The sequence below is a fragment of the Pyrus communis genome, chromosome 7 (assembly GCF_963583255.1).
Source record: "Pyrus communis chromosome 7, drPyrComm1.1, whole genome shotgun sequence".
NCBI classification, from domain to species: Eukaryota; Viridiplantae; Streptophyta; class Magnoliopsida; order Rosales; family Rosaceae; genus Pyrus; species Pyrus communis.
Genome location: NC_084809.1, coordinates 7,218,442 through 7,246,411, shown reverse-complemented (window position 1 = coordinate 7,246,411; position 27,970 = coordinate 7,218,442). Strand labels below are relative to the sequence as shown.

At 35.5% G+C, this 27,970-nt stretch overlaps 1 protein-coding gene and 1 pseudogene across 1 annotated transcript; one reads left to right on the top strand and one right to left on the bottom strand.

Annotated features, from left to right (window-relative positions):
• Positions 1 to 6,021: 6,021 nt before the first annotated feature.
• LOC137740455 (receptor-like protein 7) lies at positions 6,022 to 8,965 on the bottom strand (annotated as a pseudogene).
• Positions 8,966 to 19,036: 10,071 nt separating this feature from the next.
• Positions 19,037 to 22,000, top strand: LOC137740454 (receptor-like protein 6). Its single transcript, XM_068480319.1, has one exon. It carries the CDS (start codon positions 19,037 to 19,039, stop codon positions 21,998 to 22,000), a length of 2,964 nt encoding a protein of 987 aa, XP_068336420.1.
• Positions 22,001 to 27,970: the final 5,970 nt, after the last annotated feature.

Sequence of the window (27,970 nt, the reverse complement as noted above, 5' to 3'; positions counted from 1 at the left end):
GACAGTAACACCGCATGACGGTGTTATGATAAAAAATGATAAACAACATACTAAACAGAAGTGATGTTTTAAATCTGGAATGAATGCATACCTGAAGAGCTGATTTCAAATTGGCGATCCCTTTCCCATCCTGGTAACATTTCAAAATCCAAATCAGAAAATAAAACAAAATTGAATGAATTATGAAGAAAATTTATTCTCCAATAGAAAACTCAGCGCTACACAAAATCATTGAATTGGAATGAAACTAATGAGAATAAATTGAACAAAACCTAACTCAATTGAAGCTATTCTCTGAAAATCTTCTGAATTAAATTAATAAAACAAAAATAAAAACTTTATAAAGTTAGAGATCATAAGAAAGCATATTAGCAGGCAAAAAAAAGACGGAGACAGAGCATCAACTAACAGCAGATTTCCTCCAGACTTGCTTAAGAAGTTGAGTACAGATCTGTCTTCTAATGCAAAACCATAAAGTGAGTTGTAATCTAAAGGTTCCTACCTTAAAATTAGACGTATTTATCAAATATATCATTTAATAATCCTCACGCATGTAATTATCCTAAATAATCAAATGGGAAACATATATCATAATCTTCGTTTGAGAAAGTCAGTTTGTTTTATGGGGTTTTCACTATTTTCAAAATCAATATCAAATTTTGTAAGGAAGAGAAAAGAATTTACCTTTGGGAAAGTCTGAACGGTTGCGGTGGTTGGTAGAATCGAAGAGATTTTAGCAGATGAGGCGAGGAGGAAGACGGGGAGAGTAGAGGCAAGTAGCGCGGTGAGCGTTTTAGCGGTGAGAAAAACAATGTGGGAACTGGGAAATATCTAGAGAAACGGTGGGTTTACAAATTGGAAAGATTTTTTAATATGTCTGGAACACGAGATGATGTATCATGTGTTTCTATATAAATTGTAAAATTTTTGTATTAAAAAATTAATAACATAAAAAATAAAATTTTTCACTGTTTATATAATAACATGTAGTGTATCAAATTTCCTGATAAATTGAAGAGGCATGCCTTTTTGGCCATCTTACAATGCAGCTAAAAAAAATAGCACTGAAAAATGATAATGAAACAGGGGCTTTTTTGTCCCTTCACTGTACTTAGAAACTGTGTTTATTTTCCTTATTGAGCTTTAGTATAGATAATTTATTACGGCTTTTCACGTGTGAATTCTCCATAAGACCAACTTCAGTTTTTGGACCCAAATTCAATTTTTTTTTATTTTTAGTACATCAAAATTTTACACTAGGGGAGGGAGAGTTCGGCTATGCCACATAATGAGCAACCTAATTTGGTATCGAATTCACCATCCACAAGATTCGAAGACCTCTCACTTCCAAGTGAAGAGAAATATCAAACCGTAGTGAGAGGCCCCAAACTCAAATATTTTAGTTTACTAAAAGACAAAATTTAAGTCTATGAACAGTGAATGTTACTCAACCCTTAAAACCTAAATTTCATGACTTAAAATATATTAACAATTGTGGAATTGCTTTGACCCTATTTTTTTTGGGAAAATATTTTTTGTAACCTTGGGTTATGTTATCTTAATTTAATTTTACAAATATTTTAACATAAAAAAAAATTTTAATTTCGACAAGAAATTTAAAACCGAACAAATCACACCAATCAACCACTCAACCAACCAAAACTTCAATATAGATGATAATTCATAACATAAACTAAAAATTTAAGCACTAATTGAAAGTATAAATGATAGTTCGTATAAGCTAAAAGTATTCATCTTGTCCTGAGGATGGGATTGGAAAATAATTTTTAAAAGTTGATCGTCTTAAATTTTTTATTTTATTATTTTAACGTTGAATTTAAATTTCATCGGTTGAATCTGTAGTGATACTATAGAGTTCATCTATAGTATGATTTCAGAACCAAAACCTTCCTTTAGATGAACTCTATGTGTGCATGTTCCCAATAAAACAGAACGTTTAACCATCTTTCTAATAAAACAAACTCCAATTGCTTGAGCATCTTCAATGAAAGGCCAACTTTATTTTTTCATTCCCCCAATTAAACCGATAAACTCACGCAAGCTGGGTTTTAAACCAACCTAAGCACAAATTCAAACCATTAAGCAAAAACAGCAAGCAATGCAAACCATTAAGCACATATGCAATTTATATATGTAATACCTAATTGCACATATTATGAATGTCCATTGTGTGGTTTAGTTCAAATCCTCCAGCCTCATACACAACCCATAAGAGCCATTCGAAAACCAAAACAAACCCCCCTTGCAATTTAGCTCACTAACCCAATTGAATCAAAACAAATTCAATCAGGAAGCAGAAAGTTACGAACAGCCCAAAAACCAACAGAAACCCACTTGTAGTTTTAACTCACTAATCCATTGAATCAAAACAAATTCAGTTAGAGAAAAACTAGAGTCCAAAATCATATATATATGTGAACACGAAAGATTCCTAAAACAAGAAACAGGAATAAAGTGTACAAAATAATATTTTTTGTGTTTAATGATTTTGGGGTTACGATCTCTTTCTAATTTGGTCCTCTGATTCTATCTTCGTAGGGTGTAGGTTTGTGGATGAGTTGTTGATCCAAAGGGCCGTCGGGGCTTGATCTAAGGATGAACAGTTGATGAATGGATCTTCAAGGGGCGTTGGGCTTGATCTTGAAGAATGGGTGTATGGGTTTGTTGAGGTTGTTAATCCAAAGGGCCGTTAGGGCTTGATCTTAGGATGAACGATGAACACTTTCTTCAAGGGCCGTCGGGGCTTGATCTTGAATAATGGTTGTGTGGAATTCTTCAAGGGCTTTTGGGCTTGATCTTGAAGGTTGATGGATGAGCGGATTTTCAAGGGCTTTTGGGCTTAATCTTGAAGAATGATTGGATGTGTGGATTTGTTGATGTTGTTGATCCAAAGGGCCGTTGGGGCTTGATCTCAGGATGAACGGATGATGAACGATGAACACTTTCTTCAAGGGCCGTCGGGGCTTGATCTTGAATAATGGTTGTATGGATTTCTTCAAGGGCCTTTGGGCTTGATCTTGAAGGTTAATGGATGAGCGGATCTTCAAGGGCTTTTGGGCTTAATCTTGAAGAACGATTGGATGTGTGGATTTGTTGAGGTTGTTGATCCAAAGGGCCGTTGGGGCTTGATCTTAGGATGAACGGATGATGAATGATGAACACTTTCTTCAAGGGCCGTCGGGGCTTGATCTTGAATAATGGTTGTGTGGATTTCTTCAAGGGCTTTTGGGCTTGATCTTGAAGGTTGATGGATGAGCAGATCTTCAAGGGCTTTTGGGCTTAATCTTGAAGAACGATTGGATGTGTGGATTTGTTGAGGTTGTTGATCCAAAGGGCCGTTGGGGCTTGATCTTAGGATGAACGGATGATGAACAATGAACACTTTCTTCAAGGGCCGTCAGGGCTTGATCTTGAGTTGGTGGGAGTTCTTCAAGGGCCGTTGGGACTTGATCTTGAATGAGGATTTGACGAAGAACGAAGAGTGCTTTCTTGATCCTTCGGGATTTTCTTGAGAGCTTTAGAACTTTAAGGCTTCAAGGTTTTGGTGTGTGTGGGGAGTATTCTCTTCCATTTTGGGAGTAGAGAAATGTATTTGTGAATTGGTTTTTGGTGTGTGTCCATTCCTCTTGATGGAGAAGCCTATTTATAGATTTTGAGAGTGAATCACCACCATTCATTTTTTTGGTGAAGTGAGTGGAGGTTGTAGGTGAAGTAAGTGGAGGTTGTAGGCGAAGTAAGTGGATGTTGTGGGTGAAGTAAGTGGATGTTGTGGGTGAAGTAAGTGTGTGAGGTTGGTGAAGTAAATAAAATGTTGTAATTTTAATACATTGGTTAACATTTATTTTACTGAAATTTCGATGTCTACAATAAATATATATATATATATATATATATATATATTATCTAAATGTAAACCAATTCTTAGCTAATTAACTGAGTATACCAAAGAATCAAATTAAACACAAATTCTTAAAAGTTTGGCATCCCAATAATCAAATAAGGAAAAACAACAATGTGTGTACTGCGTGTGTGAGCGTATGTGCTGCATAAGTGTGTGAGTGTATATTGTATTGCCGAGGAAAAACAACAATATCTTCCAAGCAATAAAAAAAGGTATAAGCGTGTGAGTATATGTTGTATGTGTTGTGTGTGTATAAGTGCATGACAGTGTTTGTGTCACACTGCATGTGTATGTATATAAAATGTGTAAGTGTAGGTAAGTGTGTGTACACTGTGTGGACAAGTGTATGTGATGATGTGTGTGAGTGTATATTGTATGCGTATGCAGTGTGCGTGTGCATATAAAAAAAGGTAAGTGTATGCAGCGTGTATAAAAAGTTGCAGTAGGGTAAGGCATATACCAAAATCATTATTGAAGTTAAGAATGATTTCCTAAAGAGATGCAAAATTACAGTAGGGTAAGGCTATACCAAATCACTTAGTCGGAATATACATAATCATTACTCCTCATAAAAAGAGAGAAAAAAAAGTATATATAAAGAATGAGGAACACAAACCTATCCAAACAATAAAGATTCCGTAATAGGTAAGAGCTTGCAAAACACCAAAAACTAATAGTTAGAAAAATAAAACATATATCAAGAAGATGAGACGAATTTGTAAGTCGAAAACTCCACCTATAACAGCTATACTAAAGCATAAACATTCATGAAAACTCATAATCGATAGCTAAACAGCACAAAGTATTTTTGCGGAAATATAAAGATCCCTTTTGTGCCCCAAACCCCCATCTGTCCTCTCTTCGCCTCCCTCCATCTTTACGTATGATTATTTTTTATTTTTTATTTTTTTCCTGATGTTGGAATTTTGATCTATGGAGTTTAAGGCTCTGAAATATAGTATGATTTCAGAGCATTTGACAATTTAGTTGTAAGCAAGAAGCTCTTTTATTTACATTTCTGTGTAGTAGATCTGGCTTTTATGTGTTTTCTTTGATTCCTATGATAATTTTCAATGCTTATTTCAGGGCTTTACATTCTTAATGGTGTTGAACTAAATGCTTTTACTTACCTTGTTGCTGATTAAAGTTGGTTTCAAGAAAGCTGACAATCTTAATGAACAAAATCTTCCTATAAATTGGTATATGATACATGATCAAAAAGTCCTTGTTTACAAGGCATAGAAAAGAACTTTTTATGGACTTAACCTCTCTGTAAACAATCATTTTGAATTAAGAAGTCTAAGTAAATTGTGGCGCAAGTAATCAACTTATCTAAAGACTAAAAAGGCAATCTATTAAACAAAGATAACCGTGGCACGCTCAGATCTCCCTTAGTTTTGATTGTGAGCCTAAATACCTACCAAAGACCCACAAAGGCACCTTTCAAACTAACTCCAAACTCATGATTCAGACAAATAAGCGGCAAACCTTGCCTATCTGGCAAGACAAGAGGAGTTATGCGCAGGACATTCTAGCCCAAGCAGAAAGAACTTTCTTATTTTCTCGCTTGCTTTCTCTGTCCTTGAAGTTGTGCAAGGCCATACCATCGATAGGACCTCACCTTTAACCAAACAGGCAATCTGTATTGAACAAAATTTGTTAAAAAGTTAATTTTGATTTCCCAAAAGAAAAAAAGCAAATTAAGAGACTCTAAAAATCCAAGCAAGTAAAAAAAAAAAAAAAAAAAAAAAAAAAAAAAAAAAAAAAAAGAAACCCTTAGCGGTATGAGTGAAATTTTATTGGTAACGGAAAAAAAAAGTTACACCTAGTTAAGGGGGACATAAACTTTACCCCTCATAAAACAAAGAAAAGAAGAAAAAGAACATGAAAAAAAAATGGTGACATAAACCTTACCCCTCCAAAAACGAAAATATAAAAAATACAAGTGAAAAAGGATGAGACGAGAAACCTAATTTCTCTGAAGCCAAACCAAAAAGGTCAAAACCAAGCCACTTATTGTAAGATACCAGCATGAACCAGACCACACATAATAGTACAACAAACACTACCAACAACTGCAACATGAATTTCAACAAGGACTAAGTCCTTTGCCCCCTCCAACCTCTTTTGGCTAGTAACTGCCTCCTCCTCTTGCTAAATGTCTCTACAAACCATTCATGCTTCTTGTCTACAAAAGCGTTCCCGGCAACGAATCCGACAATTAGACCACAAAAAACTCTTGGAAGAACCATGTACCAATCAAACTTAAATGCAATTTCAGGGTCTTCATCTTCTTTGAAGATCGAAGGTGGTGAGGATGTTGAGGTCTCTGAATCCTTGCATTTCTTTGACAGAGGTTTTCCACACAAACCGGAGTTTCCTTGGTATGAATCTTCCTAAAATATATTAAATTGCTGGCCAAGTGGTATAGGCCCCCAAAGATGGTCATGGGATACATTGAAATACACAAGGAAATTGAGTTGGCCAAATTACTGGGGATACTTCCTGATAGCTGGTTTCCAGAGAGATCCAATGATTTAAGAGCTGTCAAGTTCCCAAGAGATGAGGGTATGAGACCACTGAGAGTGTTGTTGGAGAGGTTCAGCAAATGAAGGCCTCTTAGTTTCCCAATGATACCTGCTGGAATCTCTCCTTCAAATCTATTTCTTGATAGATCTATAAGTCTCAGAAGATAAGGGGTCTTCAAATATTTCAACTCAGCTCCCTTGGCAAGAATTGTGATCTTGTATTGATAGATATAAGTGGCATTAGTTGCGTTGGTTGAAGATACTTCAAAATAAGTTTGATTGGTTTCATTAACAAATTTCACGAAATTCCAGTTCTCCAAGTAGTTAGAGGGCAACATACCGGAAAAACCATTGTGAGATAGATAAATGATGCATAAGTTTGGGAACTCATGGTTACTTGAAGGCTTCCCAATTATTCCACGAAATTCATTAAGCAAAATGAGAGCCTTTAACACTGGCAGTTCCCCTAACCAAGATGAAAAGATGTCTCTGATGTAATTATTTCCGAGATTAAGAAACTCCAACCGAGTGCAATGAGCCATAGATCTTGGTTACTTGGTACCTTCCCCTGCAAATGATTGTCGCTTAAATCTACCATTCTCAAACTCTTTTTGTTTGGACATAGTTGAGGAATATCTCCATCAAAAGAATTGTTCGACAAGTTGAGTACTTCCAAAGCACTAGAGTTCCCCAAACATTGTGGAAGCATACCACCTAGGTTGTTGTCCGCCAAATCAAGAACTTGTACATTCATGCTGCAGAATAGTGGCGAAATATCACCATTATAATCATTGTTTGCAACATCATAAGTTATGATTGATTGGGGTGGAATTGGCAGTGAACCTTGTAACAAGTTGGACCTTACTGCAAAAAACACCAGATTTTTCCATGTAAGAATGGGTGGATTTTGGTCAAATGACTTGAGACCTGTTAAGACGTTATGCGACAGAGCCAGATTCTTCAGAGTTTTTATAGATGTATTCCAGAACCATTTTGGTATTTGGCCGTGAATCCTGTTGTTAGAAGAGTTTAGGTCGTACAACTCGTCCTGGTTTTTTGAAAACTCTGGAAACTTTGTTAAGTTGCATGAAACCAACCTCATAATTTGAAACTTCGGAAGAGTAGCATTCAAATTGGGTTTAATTTGCAGGGAGTTGGTTGGACGATAATCGAAGTTTCTTTACATTTTTGAGGTTCGAAAACTGATCAAATTCAACTAATCCCCTCAACTTATTAAATGAAAGGTCTAGATAAGTTAATTGGGCCAAATTTCTTGTAACCCAACATGAGATTTGACCAGTTAGTTTATTAGTACCCAAGTTTAGTTGCATAAGTTATGTCAAGTTAGCAAGAAAACATGGGAATTTTCCCATTGAGTTGGTAGACTCAAGGCCCAAATGATCAAGTGCAGTTAACTTTCCAACCCAAGACTAGGAATAATCAGAGAGTACAGATTGGTATTTTGTTGTGAAAATTTCTTTTCCAGGCCAATACAATGGATCATAAAATGAAGAAATATCAAGGTAAAAGAGCTGAGTAAGGTTTCTGAGTGAAGATGGAACATGGGGATCAAAATTACAACGATAGATGCCAAATACAGTTAAGGAACGAAGATTTCCGATAGACGTAGGCAGTGGACCAGAGAAACTTGCTTCCCCAACGCTCAATTTCTTGAAGGAATCGTTCCTGTTGAAGTTAAGAAAATAACCTGTTAGCTTAAAATCCTTGTCAACATAAAGAACCTCTGAGTTTGGTAGATGGAAAACGCCAATAGGGAACTCCCCATATAACCCACAGTGGGGAAGTTTGAGAGATGTGAGGGATGATGTATTGACAAAGTTATCAGGAAAAGTGGAGAATATTTCTACCCAACCAGATGAAGTTGTTTTAAGTGGGTCATGTTTTGGACTAGGATTCTTAGATTGGGTTTTATCAATGTTATATAGACACCATATCGAGTGAAAAATTTATCATTGTATGACAAATCAAGGAAAGATAACTTTGATAGCTTCGAAATTTCAGATGGAATCTGGCCCGAAAATAAGGACTATGAAAGGTTGAGATAGGTTAGACTCGTAAGGTCACAACCTAATCTTTATGGTATTTGAGACAAATTGAAGTTGTTATCCGAGAGATCAAGTCTCTCTGCAAGTGAACAAGTTGGAAGAGGCTGCTGTTGGAGTTGATAGAACAATAGTGACAGCTGTTGCCGAGTTCAAGGCCAATGACATGGCCAGACTCTTCATCGCACTCAACATCATCACACGAACAGCAGTCACTCTGATTCTGATGTCCTCCTCATAACGTCCAAGATGCAACCTTCGGATACGCGTAAGTCGCTATCAATCAGAAAGCTATTCTTGAATTGTAACAATACAGAGCACTCAACGAAATGTGCGAGTGTCCGCACAAATGAAACAGAGTGAGTGACATTGAGTAAAACCAAAACAATACAACGTACAGATAACAAGTTAAACCATGAAGATCTCATTCTCATTCCCGTTCCTACTCCCATGACTGGTTTTTTTTTTTTTTTTTTTTTTTTCTTCCAATGACTATAAATGTTTTTTTCCTTCTCTCGTAAACAAGAAGAGCAACTGAAGTCCTCTTATAAAACAACCAAAGTTCTAAAAAGCACTAGACCCTACTACTTTGTTTTTTTTGTTCTACATATATTTCCCCTTTGTGCTTCAACACACATCCGTAAGGATGACAAGGATCGAGCTTCAAGCAAGGATTAAGATGCTGCCATGTGTTAGTAAATTAGGCAGTGTAGCTGTTAAGTTAGTTATGTTTGTTGTGAAATAGGTTGCTTAGGGAGTAAGCAATGTAACTAGTATAAAGGGAATGATTACTCTTGTATTCTTAGTAGTGAAGAAATATATCAAAGAATTATCTCACTTCTTGAAGCTTAGTTCACTGCATTTCTACATGGTATCCTTGCCGGCAATAGGGAATTCTCTTCAATCCTGACTTGTTCTACTTCCACTACCTTCTCTGATTCTGTTTGTGGTATGCAATCTTCCCCAATCTTTCTATGTTTAGTTGAATCTTGCTCCGATTGAAATCTAGAATCTTGAATATATGATGTTTGATGAAATGCGTTCAAAGATGTCTTCCTTCTGCCTCAAAATTTTGCACCAATCTGTCCTCTGAATAGTTGTTTTACTTACAAATTAATCAAGAAATAGTCTCTATCTGCAACCCTAATTTCTTCAAGAATTCAAGAAAATATGATTACTGATGCGCAATTACAACTAGTACAGTCTCCAATTACAAGTTTGGTTCCGAATGTCTCTACTTCTGTTACTATGAAGTTCAATGATACGAATGATTTGGTCTGGCATTATCAATTACTATTGCTGCTTAAGAGCCATGGTATTCTTGGATTTGTGGATGGTACAAAAATGTGTCCTTCTCGGTTTGTTGAAGATTCAGACAACGGAAGTGTTGAAACTGAGAATTAGCAGATATGGAAAATGCATGATCGAGCATTGATAAAATTAATCATTGCTACTCTTTCTCCTACTACAATGTCATGTATAGTTGGTTGCACTAGTGCACATGAGATGTGGATGAGTCTGAGAGATAGGTTCTCTACAGTCACAAAAGCTAGTATTTTTCAGATGAAACTGGAGTTGCAAAACATTCAAAAAGGTTCTGACTCCCATTTCTCAGTATTTACAAAGAATTAAGGATGTTCGTGATCACATGTCAGCTGCTGGTGTCTCTTTTGAGGATGATGACATAGTGATTCTTGCATTGAAATGTTTACCCTCTAAATATAACACCTTCAGGATAGTGATTCGAGGCAGAGAAAATGTCATTTCACTCAAGAACTTCAGAGCTCAGTTACTTGCTGAAGAGGTTACAATTGAGAATAATGAACTTTCTAGTTCTTTTGTAATTGCAATGCTTGCCAAGGATAATGAATTAAAGGGCAAACGTCTTATGCTTGAAGAAAGCTTATCTCAAGTAATGGCTCATCTCAGACTTCATCAGCTCAATATCATCATGGTAGTTTTTTTCCACTCAATGGACTCATTCTGACAACTACAAAACCAATGGTACTTCCTGTAATTCTAGAGGCTACATGGGTTTTAATAATTATAAAGGTAGAGCACGGGGAAGAAACAATTATGGTCATAATCCTAGATTCTCTGGAAATAATAGCCCTGGCATTCTTGGACCTGCTAATCCCCATATGTGTAACAAAAGGGGTCACATTGCTTCTGATTGCTTTCAGAGGCACTCTTCTACAACTGTGGCATCTTCTCCTATGCAATGTCAAATTTGCTGGAAATTTGGACATTCTGCAATACAATGTTGTCACAAGGCAAGCTTTTCCTACCAAGGAAGATCACCACCATCTGACTGCCAATTATCAACCCTCGGCACCTTAGGAGCAATTTTGGATAGCTTACACAGGTGCCACCTCTTACATGACTTCTGAATTGAGCAATCTCAACATGGCTACTCCATTCATTGGTGCTGATACTATAACCATTGCTAATGGTTCAGGTTTGCCAATATCTCATACTGGCAGTTCAACTTTACATGTCCCTAAATATGCATTTCAGTTAAAAGAAATATTGTGTGTTCCTCAACTCTCTCAACATTTTTGTCAGTCTATAAGTTGTGTAAAGACAACAAATGTTGATTTATCTGTGATGAATTTTGCTTCTGGATTTAGGACAAGATCACGGGGACAATACTCCTCAAGGGACTGTGTAAAGATGGCTTGTACCCGATCCCATTTCATATACCTCAACATATACTTACTCAAGCATATAAAGCATCTCACTCAGTCAAACAACACCAACACTGCTTTCTTGGTCATCAAGTCAATACAAGTCTGGCACAATAGATTTGGGAATCTTTCCAATGTTGTTGTTTCAACAATGTTGCACCAATCACAGATAACATTCTCAGTTGATCAATCAAAGCATGTGTGTGTCTCTTGTCTAGAAGGCAAAATTACCAAGCTTTCATTTTCTTTTCCCACAAATAAAACTGTAAAACCTTTAAAGGTTTTACATAATGATGTGTGGGGACCATCACCAATTGTATTAGTTGAAGGTTACAAATTCTATGTTACTTTCATTGATGAATGTACCAGGTTTACCTAGATATTTCCTTTAATGAATAAAAGTGAGGTGCTTTAAACATTTGTGCATTTTCATGCTATTCTGTTAACCCAATTTTCTGCAACTGTTAAAAAATTTCAAAGTGATAGTGGTGGTGAATATTGTACTAAATTCCAACAGTTTTTTCTAGACAAAGGTATTATACATCAAAGATCATACCCATATACACCTAAATAGAATTGCCTTGCTGAAAGAAAACACAGGCATATTGTTGAAACTACATTAACCCTACTAAGTACTGCACAATTGCTTTCTCAATTCTGGTTTCATGCATGTGCAAACTCTGTATACTTGATCAACAGAATGCATTGTCACACATTGTCTATGAAATCTCCTTACACTTGTCTATTTGATAAGCCTCATGTTTTGACACATTTAAAAGTGTTTGGTTGTAGCTGTTATCCAGTGTTAAATCCTTACAAGACCAATAAACATCAATCCAATACAATTCAATATGTCTTTTTAAGGTATGCAAGTCAATACAAAGGTTATATTTGTTTCAACCCAATTTCAGGCAGGTTTTAAAGACGGAGCCAATGAAGGCTCACTGGGGGCATATGCCCCCACTCAAGTGATTTGTTTGTTGAGTCGCAGACTACAATTATATAATATACACGTATTATTTTTGAAGAAAATGTATGTACCTAGTATCCAACTGATAGGAGCATATTTATGCGACTTAAATGGCTTGTTCTCGTACATTTACGTTATGTTTCTTTAGTTATTTTAGTTCTTTATGCTTCTTTTGTGTGTTTTCAGGTTCTAAGGGCAAAGTATGCAAAAGGATGCCTTTTGGAGCCTTTTGGAGCAAATTAGAGATTGGAATGGATATCATATGCTTGGAGCCAAAAGGATGGACGAAATTGAAGACTTGAAGTAGGAAAGTTAAATCCTAAAAAGACCTCATGTTTGAGCATCATTGAAAACTCCTACGCATTTTAGAACACAAAAACAACATTCCTAGCAACCTTAGGACATTGTCGTGTGTTTCCTTGTGTCTCCCTTCCTTGCCATGCAAGGAAGGGCTTTGTTCCCTATTTTAAATACTTAAACACTACCACTTATCATTCACCACATATCATTCACCACTTATCATATCATACATTCATTTATCACTTATCATAATCATTCACTTATCACTTAACATATCATACACTTATCACTTATCACTCATAATCACCTACAACATCCACCTACTTCACCTACAACATCCACCTACTTCACCTACAAATGACATAGCCATATGTTCCCTCCACTACTCCTATAAATACCCTTGCATTCATTCATTCAAAAACATCTCATTTCATACACAACACATTACAAACACATTCTCCCTTCCCTAGCCGTGAGCTTCCCATCCATTCCCTTATAATCCAAACACCACTCCTCATCCATTTCCATAATCCCCCAAACCTCACCTTAGACCTTGTGCTACAACAACGAGGAAGATAAGAGGGCCTAAACGTTCATACAATTCAAGTGTGAGTTGTTGGAATGTTTAGGTGTTTCTTTGATTTCAAAGTTTAAATTTAATTCTCTTTGTTTTGTACGTATGAGGAATGGAAGAGAAGAGTGCCTAAACGTTCATACAATTCAAGTTTGAGTTGTTGGAATGTTTAGGTGTTTCTTTGATTTCAAAGTTATGAGGAACTAAACCCCCTTTAGCTAGGGGGTGATTCAAAATACATGTTTATGCTTGCATTATGAATTGATTACTTTTGGTTGGAATTTAATAAGTTGTGGATTCAATTTGTTTAACCGTTTGATTGATAACTTATTTATGAATGTTTATTAAGAATGCGCGCTTAATTTTCATGCATAAATATGACGCTAGAATATAAGTGAATTTCACCTAATCGTAATGAACTTATATTCACAAGTAGTGGAGGTTGCTTATAAACAATCGCGTTAAACGAATTCTTGGCATAAGTATCATGCGTATTCCATAGTTAGGGACTTTGATTAAGAATAATTTGGTTGTAATGCGTATTCCATTCAATCCAACGAATCTAGGGAAATCTGAAAGTTAATTTAAGCGGACCTAATTAACTTGGAGCATTGAGTTTCATAATTTATCGAAAGACCAACTGAGAATCAATCTTGTATGCAAGTGTAACATGTGTGGAGAAGAACCCCTTGGCTATTCCATCATCCATATTTTATTCACATTCATATTTACATTCTGTTTTAATTGCAATTTGTTCATTTAGTTTAATTTTGTCAAAACCTAAATCCCCCTTTACTTTAATGTCAAATTAGTTAGAAATCAATTTAGTTTGTGTTTTTAAGAGTTTTGAGTCTTTTGAACTTGCTAGAATCTGTTTAGTTTATGTTTTAAAGTATTTTTGAATTCTTTGAGTCTAGTTTAGTGTTTTATATTGTTTTTACGTTTTTAAGTCAGTTTCCAAGAGATTAACAATCCCTCCTAATCCCCGGTCCAGAACGATCCCTACTTGCACCTATACTACAATTTGACAAAAAGAGGGTTTAATTTGTGCGCGTATAAAACTCGCATCACCAACATACTTTCATATTGCGTTTACTTCATATCAAATATTATATGAGCAAAAGTGGTCTTGTTCTGTCATTCAAACCAAAAAACCTCACTCTTGCGTAATTATGTATTAACATTTTTATTATCACTTTGCCACTTTCTACTACACTAAAATTTTTGTAACATTGGAATTGTGATACATTATCATTTGAAATAATCCCTATTTTCATATTGGTTATAAGTCATATTATAATAAGATTTTCTTAATTGATTTTCAGGTTGCCCCCACTAAAAGAAATTTATAACTCCGTCTCTGGGTTTTGTGTCTCAAGACATGTCATTTTTTATGAAACTAATTTTATATTGATTTTTTTTATAGAGATAATAAGACAAAAAGCAATAGAAATATAAAATGTTGACGTAACTTAACCGTGACTGCACAAATAGGAGGGATGGGAAGAGCACCGAAACAGGAGGCATACAATCTGCCTCTTTTTTCCCTTCCTTTCTTCTCAGTGAACATCAATGAATTATGCATGGGTATTTTTATTAGTATAATGATATTTTACATTAAGGAAATGAAGAATTCGGCTAAGCCACACAATGAACAACCTAATTTGATATCAAATTTTTTATCTACGAGATTCGAATATAAAACATCTCACTTAAATAGAGTAATCATTCATTTTAGTGATGTAATTACATCGCTCACAATATTTAATTTACCTATTATCTAACATAGAGGGTATTATTACCACTATAAGACTTTGGGATTTACTATTTTCACTTACATTTGGTCAAATATCTTAATAGATAGAGTGTTTAGTTTCTATCCATGCATTCTAGATTCAAAACTCCCCTCTCCCAATTTATTATAATTCTTTCGAGCCCTTCCCTTCCTCTTACTAATAATTATTTTTTGTTTTTTACTATTTACACTTAATAATTATCTGTTCTTAGCTAGCAAAATTCAAAGTTTCCATTTTACCCTTTTAAAGAATAAAGATGTGTGTGTGTGTGTGTGTGTAATAAAATTAAAAAAAAAAACCTTAAAACAGTAGTCGAAGCTTCTACTGGAGTCGGCGGCTCCCAACCACCTCCTTTCCCCTCCTCTTCCATCTCCGTTCTAGTCCAACGCGTGGACCCACTTTTTCGGCTTAAAGTCTTGAACCAAATTACACGCCTTTCACTATCACCGCAAGCATTCTCGTTAAGGGATTAGTGTGAAACCGTATTTTTGCTACTAATTAATTAAGGCTTATAGTTTTGAACCAAATTATACGCCTTTGATTATCACCACAAAGAGCTGCCAAAGACCATTTCTGTAAATTTGAAGTTGGATGATAAATTAAAGGTTGTTAAGATAGATGAAAGTGTAGTGGTAGTCATTTTCACTTGTAAGTGAGGTCTTATGTTCGATTATGTTCAATTATACGCCTTTGATTATCAGCAAATTATGTCACATCCCGGCCCCGGGGGGACCACTTCCCAGGCCCGCTCCACCACCGTAGCACGATATTGTCCGCTTTGGGCTTACCATTCCCTCACGGTTTTGTTTTTGGGAACTCACGAGCAACTTCCCAGTGGGTCACCCATCATGGGATTGCTCTAGCCCCCTTCTCGCTTAACTTCGGAGTTCTCATGGAACCCGAAGCCAGTGAGCTCCCAAAAGGCCTCGTGCTAGGTAGGGATGGGAATATACATTTAAGGATCACTCCCCTAGGCGATGTGGGATGTCACAAATTATGAGGCTTAGCCCATCCTCTTCCTTTAGTATAGATAATATCAATTGTTAAAAAAAAAAAATTGGATGAAGGTGAGTCGGGTACATCTCTGTAGTTAGAAGGGAGTGATGCACACACAAATTTGTTTCAAAACTTAGTAATGCCCTTGTGTATTTCTAATCCTCGCACCCTTACATCCTACTGTTACGTATCAATTTTGAACATATCTTGAGATTGGGTTGTGAGAAAAAGCATATGTGCAAATGAAGAACAATGAATGACATTGTCGAGGAAAAAAACAAAACAATACAAGGTATAGAAAACAAGTTAAATCACGAAGATTCCATGACTTGTTTTCAAGTAAGGTGCCATTGTGATTCCAACTAAATACCAAGAATAATGGGTTCCTCTAATTGGAGAAATTTTTGACTCATCAAGATTCATATCAACCCTAGTTGTTTTCAAGATAAAGGGTGAGATTTTTCTAGTGGAGGAGACTGATGGAAGACCAAATATGGATCAATTTTAACTATAAAAGATAAAGAAAATAAAATATTTCAAATCTTGAAAAAAAAAATTAAAGTTTCACATTGGTAAGAAAAAAAAGTTGTCACTTTTCATCACACTAGCAATTTTTTTTTATTTCTGTAAGTGGACTCGTGTGTCACTTGCCGTGGTAGTGAATGAAACGCCACAGATCCCCTTCTAATTTGTATATAACTGAGGGGGTGGGTTGATGGTTATTTCCTTTCCTTTATTCTTAGTGAATTTTAATGAATTATGCATAGTATTAGAAGAGTAATGTTTATCTATATCGATACTATAAAAATTCTTTTTTGTCAACTAAAGAGTGAAAAACAAATACTAAAGAGGGTATTGTTACCACTATAAGACTATTTACTATCTGCACTTGCATGTGCTCAAATATCCTATTTGATATGGTGTTTGATCTCTACCCATGCATTCTGAGTTTAAAACTCTCAATTTCCAGATTATTGAAATAGTTCCAAACTCTCCTCCTCTTCTTAATATTTTTTTTTTTTACTATTTGCACTTAATTAATTACCTGTTATTCCTTAGTAAAATTCAAAGTTTCCATTTTACCCTTTTAAATAATAAAGTTGTAAAAAAAACAAAAAAATGAAAAAAATTAAAACACTGTCGGAGCACTGACCGGACTCGGCGGCTCCCAACTACCTCATTTCCCCGCTCTTCTATCTCCCTTCTAGTCGTATGCATGGATCCACTTTTAAGGCTTAAAGTCGTCATGGATTTAAACACGCCTTTCACTATCAGCACAAAAATTCTCGTCATGGGATTAGTGTCAAACCATATTTTTGCTACTAATTGATTAAGGCTTATAGTCTTGAACCAAATTATACGCCTTTGACTATTACCACAAAGTGTTTGGAGGTGTTTGTTATAGTCGCATTCCTGAACAATTGAGACACAAGCTGGAGGAAGCTTCAACCAAAGGTATTTTTGTTGTATCTGTTAAAACCAATGCTTAAAATATCAGTAACTGTGGAAATATTGATAAGCAAATTTGTGGAAATAGCGACGGACATATCAAATATCGGTTGCTTTCTATGATTCTTAAACATTGGTTTGGACGAAGTATAAGATTTTTTTTTCGATATTTAATAGATGTAGAAAAAAATATCGACGATATATGTCGATTTTATCCTAAAGTTAAGAGTTTTTTCAATACAAGGTGAAGTTTAGACTTCACCCCCCATCTCCCTATCTTTATATGATTTTTTAGAAACATCGACTATATCGAAGAAATTTTAAACTCTGGTTAAAACAATGAGTGACTTTGAGGAAAAACAAAACAATACAAGGTATAGAAAACAAGTTAAACCACGATGATCCAAAGATCTTTTTTTTCTTGATGATTAAAGAAAAATAAAAATATTAAAACCTAGACTATAGAATCATGTACTTTTCCATCTCTATCTCTCATATCATCAAATGCTTCCCTTTGGAGACAACGCTAGAAAATGAACAGATTGGTGAGGGAAAAAAACAAAAAAAAGTCACTTTGCATGATGGGCAACTGTCTCCTGTGGTTCAGAGAGGACTCAGCCTAACATAATACATCTTCGTAATGAAAATTGAGTGGAAACATGAAAAAGCCTATTGGAGAACAGTAACAAGAGTAATTAATGACGGATTCTCTCTCAAATCATGCTTCTGAACAAGATAAAATGTTTCACTTGCCATAAAGACTCTATCTCCACAACCGCCTTCTTTTGCTTCTTCCTTCTTTCTGCTGGAAAGTAGCTCTCTGCATCATATTTATATTTCTTTTTAGGGGTGTGATATCCACACACCCCTTTTTACTTCTCACACAATTCTTGTTGATTTCTGTCCCTTGATCTTCTTCAATTCATCTGATTCAACAACCAAAAATTAAAAAGGTGTATGAGAAGTAAAAAATGGTGTGTGAATATCACACCCCTTCTTTTTATTTCTATAGGTTACATGCCGTGGTGATCTAAACGCCCATAAGCCCCTTCTGATTAGTATATAATTAAGACGGTCGGATGAATAATGGTATGATATTTGTAACTAGCTTAGAAAATTTTTACTTGTGTATGTTAAGATTTTGTTTTTAGATGAGTACGTAAATTTTCAATCTTACAGTGAGACGGTTTTTTTTTTCTTTCTTTTGTTCAAAGGTGAACATAATAATTATTACATGCAAATGATGAATTGACTTCAAGTCTTCAATAAATGTTGTGATGAGTCACATATGCAAACGACAACTTGACATCAAGTCTTCAAAAGATGGTGATCACTTGATTTTATCTGCTCAAAGTATATTATGTTTACATTCTTTAAGATCATACAAGCATAATATAAAACTAAACGATCGAGTTTGCAAATTATTATATGCAAACGATGAATGACTTCAAGTCTTCAAGTGATGGGGATGGGCTGATTTTATCAAACGATGACTTGACTTCCACTGAGGTTGCCTAGTTACATCCAAAAGACTTACTCTGAGCCAAACAAACGTTTTCTAACTGCCAGGTAAAAGGAGTTTACTTCACTCCTCGATTGAGACATCAATTCACCACCCACTCATCGATCGACTCATAATTTTTTATTTATTTATGCTTGCATGAGTTGTGTCTATAAAAGGAGTATACTTTTCCACTCTTAATTATCTGAGAGCCATCAAACAATATTTATAACCAGAAAAACACACTGCCATGAAAATGGAATCGTGGTTGTCCAAGTTTACCTATTTGCATTGTCTTCTTTTGCTATTACTCAATGCTGCTCACTGTTTTTCATTTGTGCAGACTCAGACACGGACACTTTGCCACGCTGATGAGCACTCGTTCTTGTTACAATTCAAGGAAAGCTTTACAATAAACAAGTCATCTTCTTCATCTCCTTTTGCTTACCCAAAGGTTGCATCTTGGACTCGAGAAGGAGATCATAATCAGAGTAACTGTTGTTCGTGGGATGGTGTTGAGTGCCATGCGGAGTCTGGTCATGTCATTGGCCTTGACCTCAAAAGCAGCTGTCTCTACGGTTCTATCAATTCCAACAGCACCCTCTTTCGACTTGTTCACTTGCAGATGCTTGACCTCTCAGATAACAACTTCAATTCGTCTGAAATACCATCGAGATTGGGCCATGACCTTTCGAGTCTATCCTATCTCAACCTTTCACTGTCTGCATTTTCTGGTCAAATTCCATCTGAAATTTCAAAGATATCCAAATTGTCTACCCTTGATCTGTCTCACAATAATGGTTTGGAGCTTAGGAAGTCCAACATGAGAATCCTAGTCCAAAACTTGACCAGCATAAAACAACTTCATCTTAGTGATGTAGGCATATACTCCACTGTGCCTGATATCTTGGTCAATGCATCTTCTCTCACATCTCTCAATCTAAGCTACTGTGGGTGGTATGGGGAATTTCCAGTAGGCATTTTCCACCTACCAAACCTAGAGGAGCTTAGTTTATACTCAAACATAAAGCTAAATGGTTATTTTCCTACTTTTAACCGGACCAATTCCTTCAAAACATTGGATGTTTCATCGACAAATTTCTCTGGTGAACTTCCTAGTTCTATCGGAAACCTTCATTCCTTAAACTACTTTGATATCTCGTACTGTAGTTTTGATTCCCATGTTCCATCTTCATTTGGAAACCTTACCCAGCTCAGTTTCCTTGAGATGGCTTCATTTCATGACGTTTCCGCAGGCCAATTCTTAGTTCCTGATTCCTTGTCTTGTTTTGGAAAATTAACCAAGCTCAACTACTTGGATCTTTCGGATATTAACTTACAGGGGAATTTCCCACGTTTTGTGGCTAACCTGACCCAACTTGCGTTTCTAGACTTGTTTGACAATTCACTAACTGGTGAAATCCCATCTTGGCTCGCATTAGAGTTGAACCAACTAACTTTTCTGCGGCTCACCTTCAACGATTTGCAAGGAGCAGTTCCTATGTCGCTTTTCCACCTCAGAAATCTTGAATTTCTTGGCCTTTCCTCTAATAATTTGAGTGGAATAGTTGAGTTTGATGAGTTTTCCAACCTCAAAAAGTTGAAGAAACTTGGTTTATCAGACAACAAGTTATCCGTGCGTGTCAAATCTGGTTCAAGTGCTACTCTTCCAAAGTTCGAAGTTCTAAAGTTGGCTGAATGCAACTTGACAGAGTTTCCAGAATTTTTGAAAAATCAATACGAATTGGGAGCCCTGGACCTTTATGATAACAATATTCATGGCCAAATACCAAAATGGCTCTGGAATGCAACTAGAGAAACTTTGGTCAATCTCAACCTCAATTATAACTTCTTAACAGGCCTTGAAGAAAATCCAGTCACTCTTCCATGGAAAAATCTGCAGCTTTTTAGTCTTGACGGTAATCGATTACAAGGGTCATTGCCAATTCCACCACAATCTATCATGTTTTACAGCGTCGGCAACAATAATTATAGTGGAGAAGTTTCACCATTGTTCTGCAACTTGAATTATCTTCAAGTTCTTAATTTGGGCAACAACAGCCTGAGTGGCATGCTTCCACGGTGTTTGGGGAAGTCCAATAGCTTGGAAATGCTGGCCTTGACTTATAATTCTTTCCATGGCAATATTCCTCCATTTTGCGCTATAAAAAATAGTTTGAAATTGGTTTTGTTGGGTTACAATCGGTTACAGGGGAAGCTACCAAGATCAATGGCCGATTGCACTCGGTTAGAGTTTATTCACATTGGCAACAATCAGATCAGTGATATCTTCCCTTCTTGGTTAGGGGTACTTCCAGTATTGAGGGGTCTCATTTTGGGGTCGAATGCATTTCATGGGATAATTGGGAAGCCTCCAACTAATTATGAGTTCCCAAACTTGTGCATCATTGATTTATCCAACAATCTGTTTTCAGGTATGTTGCCTTCTAAGTACATGGAGAACTGGAGTTTCATGAAATATGTTGTCGCAAACGATGGAAGCCGGTACTTTGAAGTCTCATCGAGCACAAATAAATATGGAAATTACTATCAATTTTCATACGATATGATAATTCCTGTAAAAGGTGTTAAGTTGACATATTATCGGACCCCCTATGATCTGAGACTCTTAGATTTCTCAAGTAATAGATTTGAAGGAGAGATTCCAGCAAGTATCATTGGGAGTCTAAGAGAACTTCAGTTGCTAAACCTCTCCAACAATTCTCTCTCTAGTCACATCCCCTCATCTTTAGGGAACTTGACTGCTCTTGAATCGTTGGATCTCTCTCAAAACAAGCTCTCCGGAAGGATCCCCGGTAGCTTGGTACAACTCACTTTCCTTGAGTACTTCAATGTGTCGCATAACCATCTTTGGGGGCCTATACCACTTGGCCAACAATTTGGTACATTCCTAGAAGATTCATATCAAGGAAACTCAGGTCTGTGTGGAAAGCCTTTGTCCAAGAAATGCGAGGGTTCTGAGAGCTCGAGGCTGCCGCCACCATCAAGCTTTGAAGAAGATGAAGAGGCTGGATTTCCATTTGAGTTTGACTGGTATGTAGTCTTGCCGGGAGTTGTTAGCGGACTCATAGTGGGAGTGGTTGCTGGAAACACGTTGGCAGACAATAAGCATGAATGGTTTGTGGAGAAATTCAGCAGGAGGAGGAAGTCAACAACCACAAGGGCGAGGAGGGGGACGCAGAACCAAGCTTGATGTGTGTCTAGCGGCCAGAAAAGTGTTTGGGCCTTGAAAGCCAATGTCTTATTTTTATATGATTTCTGGTGCTTCCTTTTTTTTCTTTTTCTTTTTTTTTTTTTTTTTTGTCGAGGATTTCTTGTGCTTCAGTATATGTTGTTATGTTATATTACAATAGTGGGGTTCTAAGTTTGCCTTGTATTTTGTTCAAAATTTTTTTGCTTTGTATTGTATTTCTATATGATCAAATTCAGTGTTATAAATAAAGTAGTTGACATTACATTTCTTTGTGTCCATTTGCTTCTAGGTCAAAATTTATTAGGTTTTTCACGTGTAAATCTATGGTAAGATCAACTCCAACTGTTGAACCTAAACTCAAATATTCAGGTTCGCAAAAAAAAAATAAATAAATAAATTTAGCTTTGAAATAGCGAATGTGTCCCAACGCTCAAGACCTAAATTTCAGGATCTAAAATGTATAATTGGTGTGGAATGGTTTTAACCCTTTTTTTTTTCTTTCTTTTGGGTAAGGATTTTTTTGTAACTTTTTATGTTATCTTAATTTAATTTTATAGATGTTTTAACCTAAAAAAATTATATTCCGAAAATTTTAATTTAAAACCAAATATATCACACCAACCAACCACTCAATCAAGAAGCATGAATGGTTTGGGGAGACTTTCAGTAGGAGGAGGAAGGCAAGACCCGCAAGGGCGAGGAGGGGGCGCCGAACTTAGCTTGGTGTGTCTACCGGCTAGAAAAGTGTTTGGGCCTTGGAGGCCGATGTATTGTTTTTATATGATTTATGGTGTTTCCATTTCTTCTTTTTTTTTTTTTTTTTTTTTTTTTGGGTCGAAAATTTCTGGTGCTTCAGTATATGTTACGTTATATTACAATAGTGAGGTTCTAAGTTTGCTTTGTATTGTATTTCTACTTGATCAAATTTAGTGTTATTAATGTAGTAAAAAAAATTCAATGTTATCAATAAAATAGTTGGCATTACATTTTCAGTGTCCATTTGTTTCTAGGTCAAAATTTATTAGGTTTTTCACGTGTAAGCCCATGTTAAGGCCAACTCAAACTTTTAGACCCGCCCTCAAATATTCAGGTTCACTAAGAGACAGCTTTGTGAACAATGAATGTCACCCAACCCTCATGATCTAAATTTCAGGACCTAAAATAGACTAATTGGTATGGAATGGTTTTAACCCCTTTTTTTTTTTTTTTGTAAGGATTTTTTTGTAACTTTTTATGTTTTCATGATTTAATTTTACAGATGTTTTAACCAACCACTCAATCAACTAAACTTCAATATAGATGATAGTTCATAAGATAAATTGAAAACTTGAATAGTAATTAAAAACATAAATGATAGTTCATATAAGCTAAAAACTATACGCCTTGTCCGGGTGATGGGATTGGAATAATTTTTTAAAGTGGATCTATTTAAAAAAAATTATTTTATTATGATCATTAGATTTAAATTTCAGCCGTTGGATTTTTTTTATCGTTGGACTTGAAAAAAACATAAATATGGACCGTTAGACCATCTCCAAAGAAAATGTTAAATTACAATTCATAGTTGAAGTGACAATTTGAAGCCTTATGTCAAATTTTGTACTTCTCCAACCAAATTGTCAAATGTCATTCTCAAATTATTAAACTAATCAAACAATAAATTTCGATGACACAACAATTGAAAATTGATGACATAACGATAAGATGAAAATTGATAATTTCATAATGCCATAGAGAAACCCTACAAGCATTTGTCACTAAGTTTCACAGCCTGTATCAGACCACAGATTCCGCAAATGGTTCACTTCTAGCTAAGAGAGCAGTTGGCCAGGTACATGTGTCATATATTGCACTGATTTTACAACTATGGCTGTAAATTAATTGTCTGTTTTTCAAGTCTTTTTGGGTTTACCTTTTCTCCGCTGGTTTGTTTGGATCACATTGTTTCCAAGTTCTTATCACCATGTGTTTGGGCAAAGAAATGTTTAGTTTATTCTTCTTCACTTTCCTAATCCTAAACTCGAGCATATATTATATTAAAAAGAGAAATGGTTGTAGAACACATGGATATATCCGACAGAACATATTAACCTTAAAATTCATATTCGCACATGTGGATCAAAAAAATGATTTGAGTTTTCACATTTTTCCTCCAATTTACACATACTCAAATTTGAATTTTAAGTTCAAAGTTCAAACCTTGCATTGTCGAAGGAAAATTTTATATTTCGTGTTACATTGGTGCTCCACTATAACTTCTGTATTATATTGAAACTTACATTTGGTTTTGAATTTGAGAAAATGGCTTATTTAGGTTATAACTAGAAAATTGACCGCGCGCTGTTGCGGGTTCTGATTCCGTAATGCATTTTCAATTGCATTAAAATGCCGAGGGCATATAACTATGCACCTCAAAATGCCAAGGGACCAACTTCTCCCTCCAACGATCTAAATTCCTGAAATTCCCAAACATAGTAAATCCATTAACAATCTATTCATGTTCTTTGTTTTATTTAGTCTAAAGATTGAAATCTAATTAAAGCAGAAGCCAAATAAAACACAAAACACACTCAAAACCAAGTGAAAATTGCGTCGTTTTTATAAAACATTGAAAAACATATAAACTGATGCCCAACTTTTGATTTAATCTGACATTAATAGTTGACTAATTCAACATTCAGAGCTGATAGAAGAGTATATAACAACATTGGAAAACATATGAACATGCCCACCTATTATCATATCTGACATTGCAGTTGATTAATCTCACATAAATTTGCATCAAAAGAACCCATAAATTTGACTAAGAATTCTCCAAAACCCACAAATTTAAACGAAAAATTCTATAAAATCATGAAAAATTTAATAGAATCCAATTACATTAATCACAAATTTGATCATACAAATCTTCACATCCAATAAGTTTACAAAATCGTATCTCTACAGGCCAAGGCTCAAATTTCCTTGCTGCTGTCTTCATTCAATAAGTCCTGATTCAAGCAGTCACACATATCATATATCATATACATATACATACATACGCATATATATATATATATGAATAATAAGTTGATGCGTTCAATGGGCATGAATTTATCAGAAATTATGAAACCGATTGAACACGTTTAGTGTAATGTCCGCAATTAAATAATGAGCATGAAAATGACTAACAGGGGGTAACACAAACTGCTCAACTTATGAATTAAAGCATATAATATTTAGAAAATAATTCACAATTTTCATGGCCAAATTAACAAGGAAAATCATAATTAAATAAACTCGATTGTTTCAACTGCTCATTCTGACAAAGCAGCAGTAGTTCGACATATTGCTCCCGATGAAAATTATTATATAATCAGTGGTGCAAATTAGCAAGGTAATAGTGCCTTCAGACTTAAATTCACCAATTTCATACTCCATCAGTACCTTCACCTTCTCCATCCCCTCCTCCTTCAACACCTACTTCATCAACTCTCAATATCACCCTTCTTGTACTCGAGAGGACTAAATTTAAATAAAAAGACATGCATTTTTATATTTTCAAGCACATACTTCTTGTACTCGATGCATTTCCAGAGGAGAAGGAGGGAAGGATACCATCTCTTTATGTTTTCTCTTCCAAAATAGTAGCATATCTCTGGCTTTTTCCTTGCACGAATTGTAGCCCCCTCATCAATTTAAGAGATTACTGACCTTCAATTTCACCTACAAAGAATAAAAGAGTCGACAGTTCAATAAAAACACTACAAACGCCATCTGATGAAACCTAAACCCAAAGGGTACAAATACAACAAATTTCAGGAAATAGAAACCAAACCCACATCAAAAACCCCAAAATTCGAACCCCAGTTTTTCCTGAAAGCAAAAACCAAATTAAATCCGACAACCAAACACAAATTCTCCCCAAAAAAAAAATTTCAACAACCAAAACCCAATACCGATTTAATCATATACGAAAGAAAAATCTAAACACAGATTACCAAACTGAAAACCCACAAAAAAAAAAAAAAAAAAAAAAGCAACTAACCTTAGAACAAAGAACAAACAGACATAACAGAGAGATGAATCCCCAAAATGAGAGAAAATGAAACAAATAAGGGAATAAACAGAGAGATGAATCCCCCAAAACCTGACCTAACGCACTTAAAAATTCGAAAATAATTCACAACAAAAAGGCAGAAATGATGACAATCTAAGCTAATGGTAAAGAATCAAATTAAAAAAACGAACTTGTCTTTGGAAATCCAAGCATGCAGCGCGAGATCCGGACGACCCCTATGGTTTTCTCTGACCATCCCCACTCTCCCACTTGAGAAATCCATCACCCCTACCCCTCCCTCTCGCTCTCTTTCCATCGCCATCTACCTCCGTCTCTGTCTGTCTCCCTCCCTTCCTCCCTCCCTCTCTCTCTCTCTCTCTCTCTCAGCCTCCCCGAAACCCTCATTGAACGACAACAAATGAAAACCTACCCGGCTACCCCCTACTTCGCTCAAAACCGAGAGGACAAAATTGCCCTTCCTAATACACCATCCCCACGATCGGATTGTAATCTTTGATGGGCATAAAGGTAATTAAATCATTAAGGGCCTGACTGAGGGCCGAGCTTGTTACCAAAACCCAACACAAACCTGGCCCAACACAGATTTGATGGCACATTGTGTAAATAAGGAAAATCAAAGGGGCAAATAATTGACTGTAGCTAAGCTATTGTCATGTTGCTCCTCAACTTTATAATAGATAATATTCCAATCTATATAGAAAGCAAAAAGTTATAAGATATCACATCATCGGTACATATTGTGTAAAATCTCAACAGTCATTACGTGAAGTGCATGCATTTGCCATTGTTTTTTTTTTTTTTTTTTGGAAAAGCATTTGCCATTGTTAGAAAATCTTGCATTGAAGATGGGAGGGACAGAGATATTCAAATTGGAAAATATGATTTTCATAACTCATTTTTCCAACTACATACACAACTCATTTCAATTGAATAAATTAAAACCAATCTAATGAATATAAATTAACAATGGTGTGCATAAAAAGGAGATCTAATGGAAATGACTTTTCTAAATTTTTTTTTTCTTAACTGAAAATACCCTAATAACTCTAATTAATGAAAAGAACACAAATTACATGTATCAAACTCTAAATATTAAAACTCAAGGCTTGGAAGCAAATGCAACCCTCCCATTTTTTTCTTCTAGCCCTTGCCCTTAATGGGCGTTACCCCAGTAGATCCGTTAAACTATTGCAACTATTTTTAGAACTGAACATTGTAGTGCCACTATTTCTCAAACTAAACACTGCAAATATTTCTAGAACTGAACATTGTCACTGCTACTATTTTTAGAACTGAAAACTACCACTACAACCATTTCTAGAACTAAACACTGCCACTATTTCTAGAACTAAATACTGCAACTATTTCAAGAACTAAATGTTGCCACTATTTCTAGAACCAAATATGAAAGTATCAGTTTTGAGGAGGCACGTACACGAAAAGAAAGTGACATCAGTATAGGATCAATAGATGATGTAGTGTCACATGTCAATAGATTACATATTCTGTTATAAGTTTGTTAGAGTGTTTTCTTAGTCTATAACTCTGTTGCTTCACAGGAAACCCGTGAATGATCTTCTCTCTTGGATTGAGGATTAATTTCATCAGGTTTGGTCGAAAATTGGCAAAAATCACTTAAAAACTGTCACCTTTGAAGAGCTCGATTTCCCTAGACATTAAATTTCAAGGTGTGGGGTCTTGTAATAGAAGAAAGAGGGCATCAACACGAACTCGTAATATGTGACCTTGCGTGATTTCATTACCGTATGAGAGACTTATGGAGAATTTAAAATTGAAAAGAAGAAAACCGACTAAATCAAAATTGTCAAAAGAGCAAAATCGAAACTTAGTCAATTATTTTGGTTGATCAATCTAATTGGGCTGTTTGATGTTGGGTTTTATTCTAATTA

Coding starts and splice junctions, on each gene's coding strand:
- LOC137740454 (XM_068480319.1), top strand. CDS start 19,037: ATGAAAATGGAATCGTGGTTGTCCAAGTTTACCTATTTGCATTGTCTT.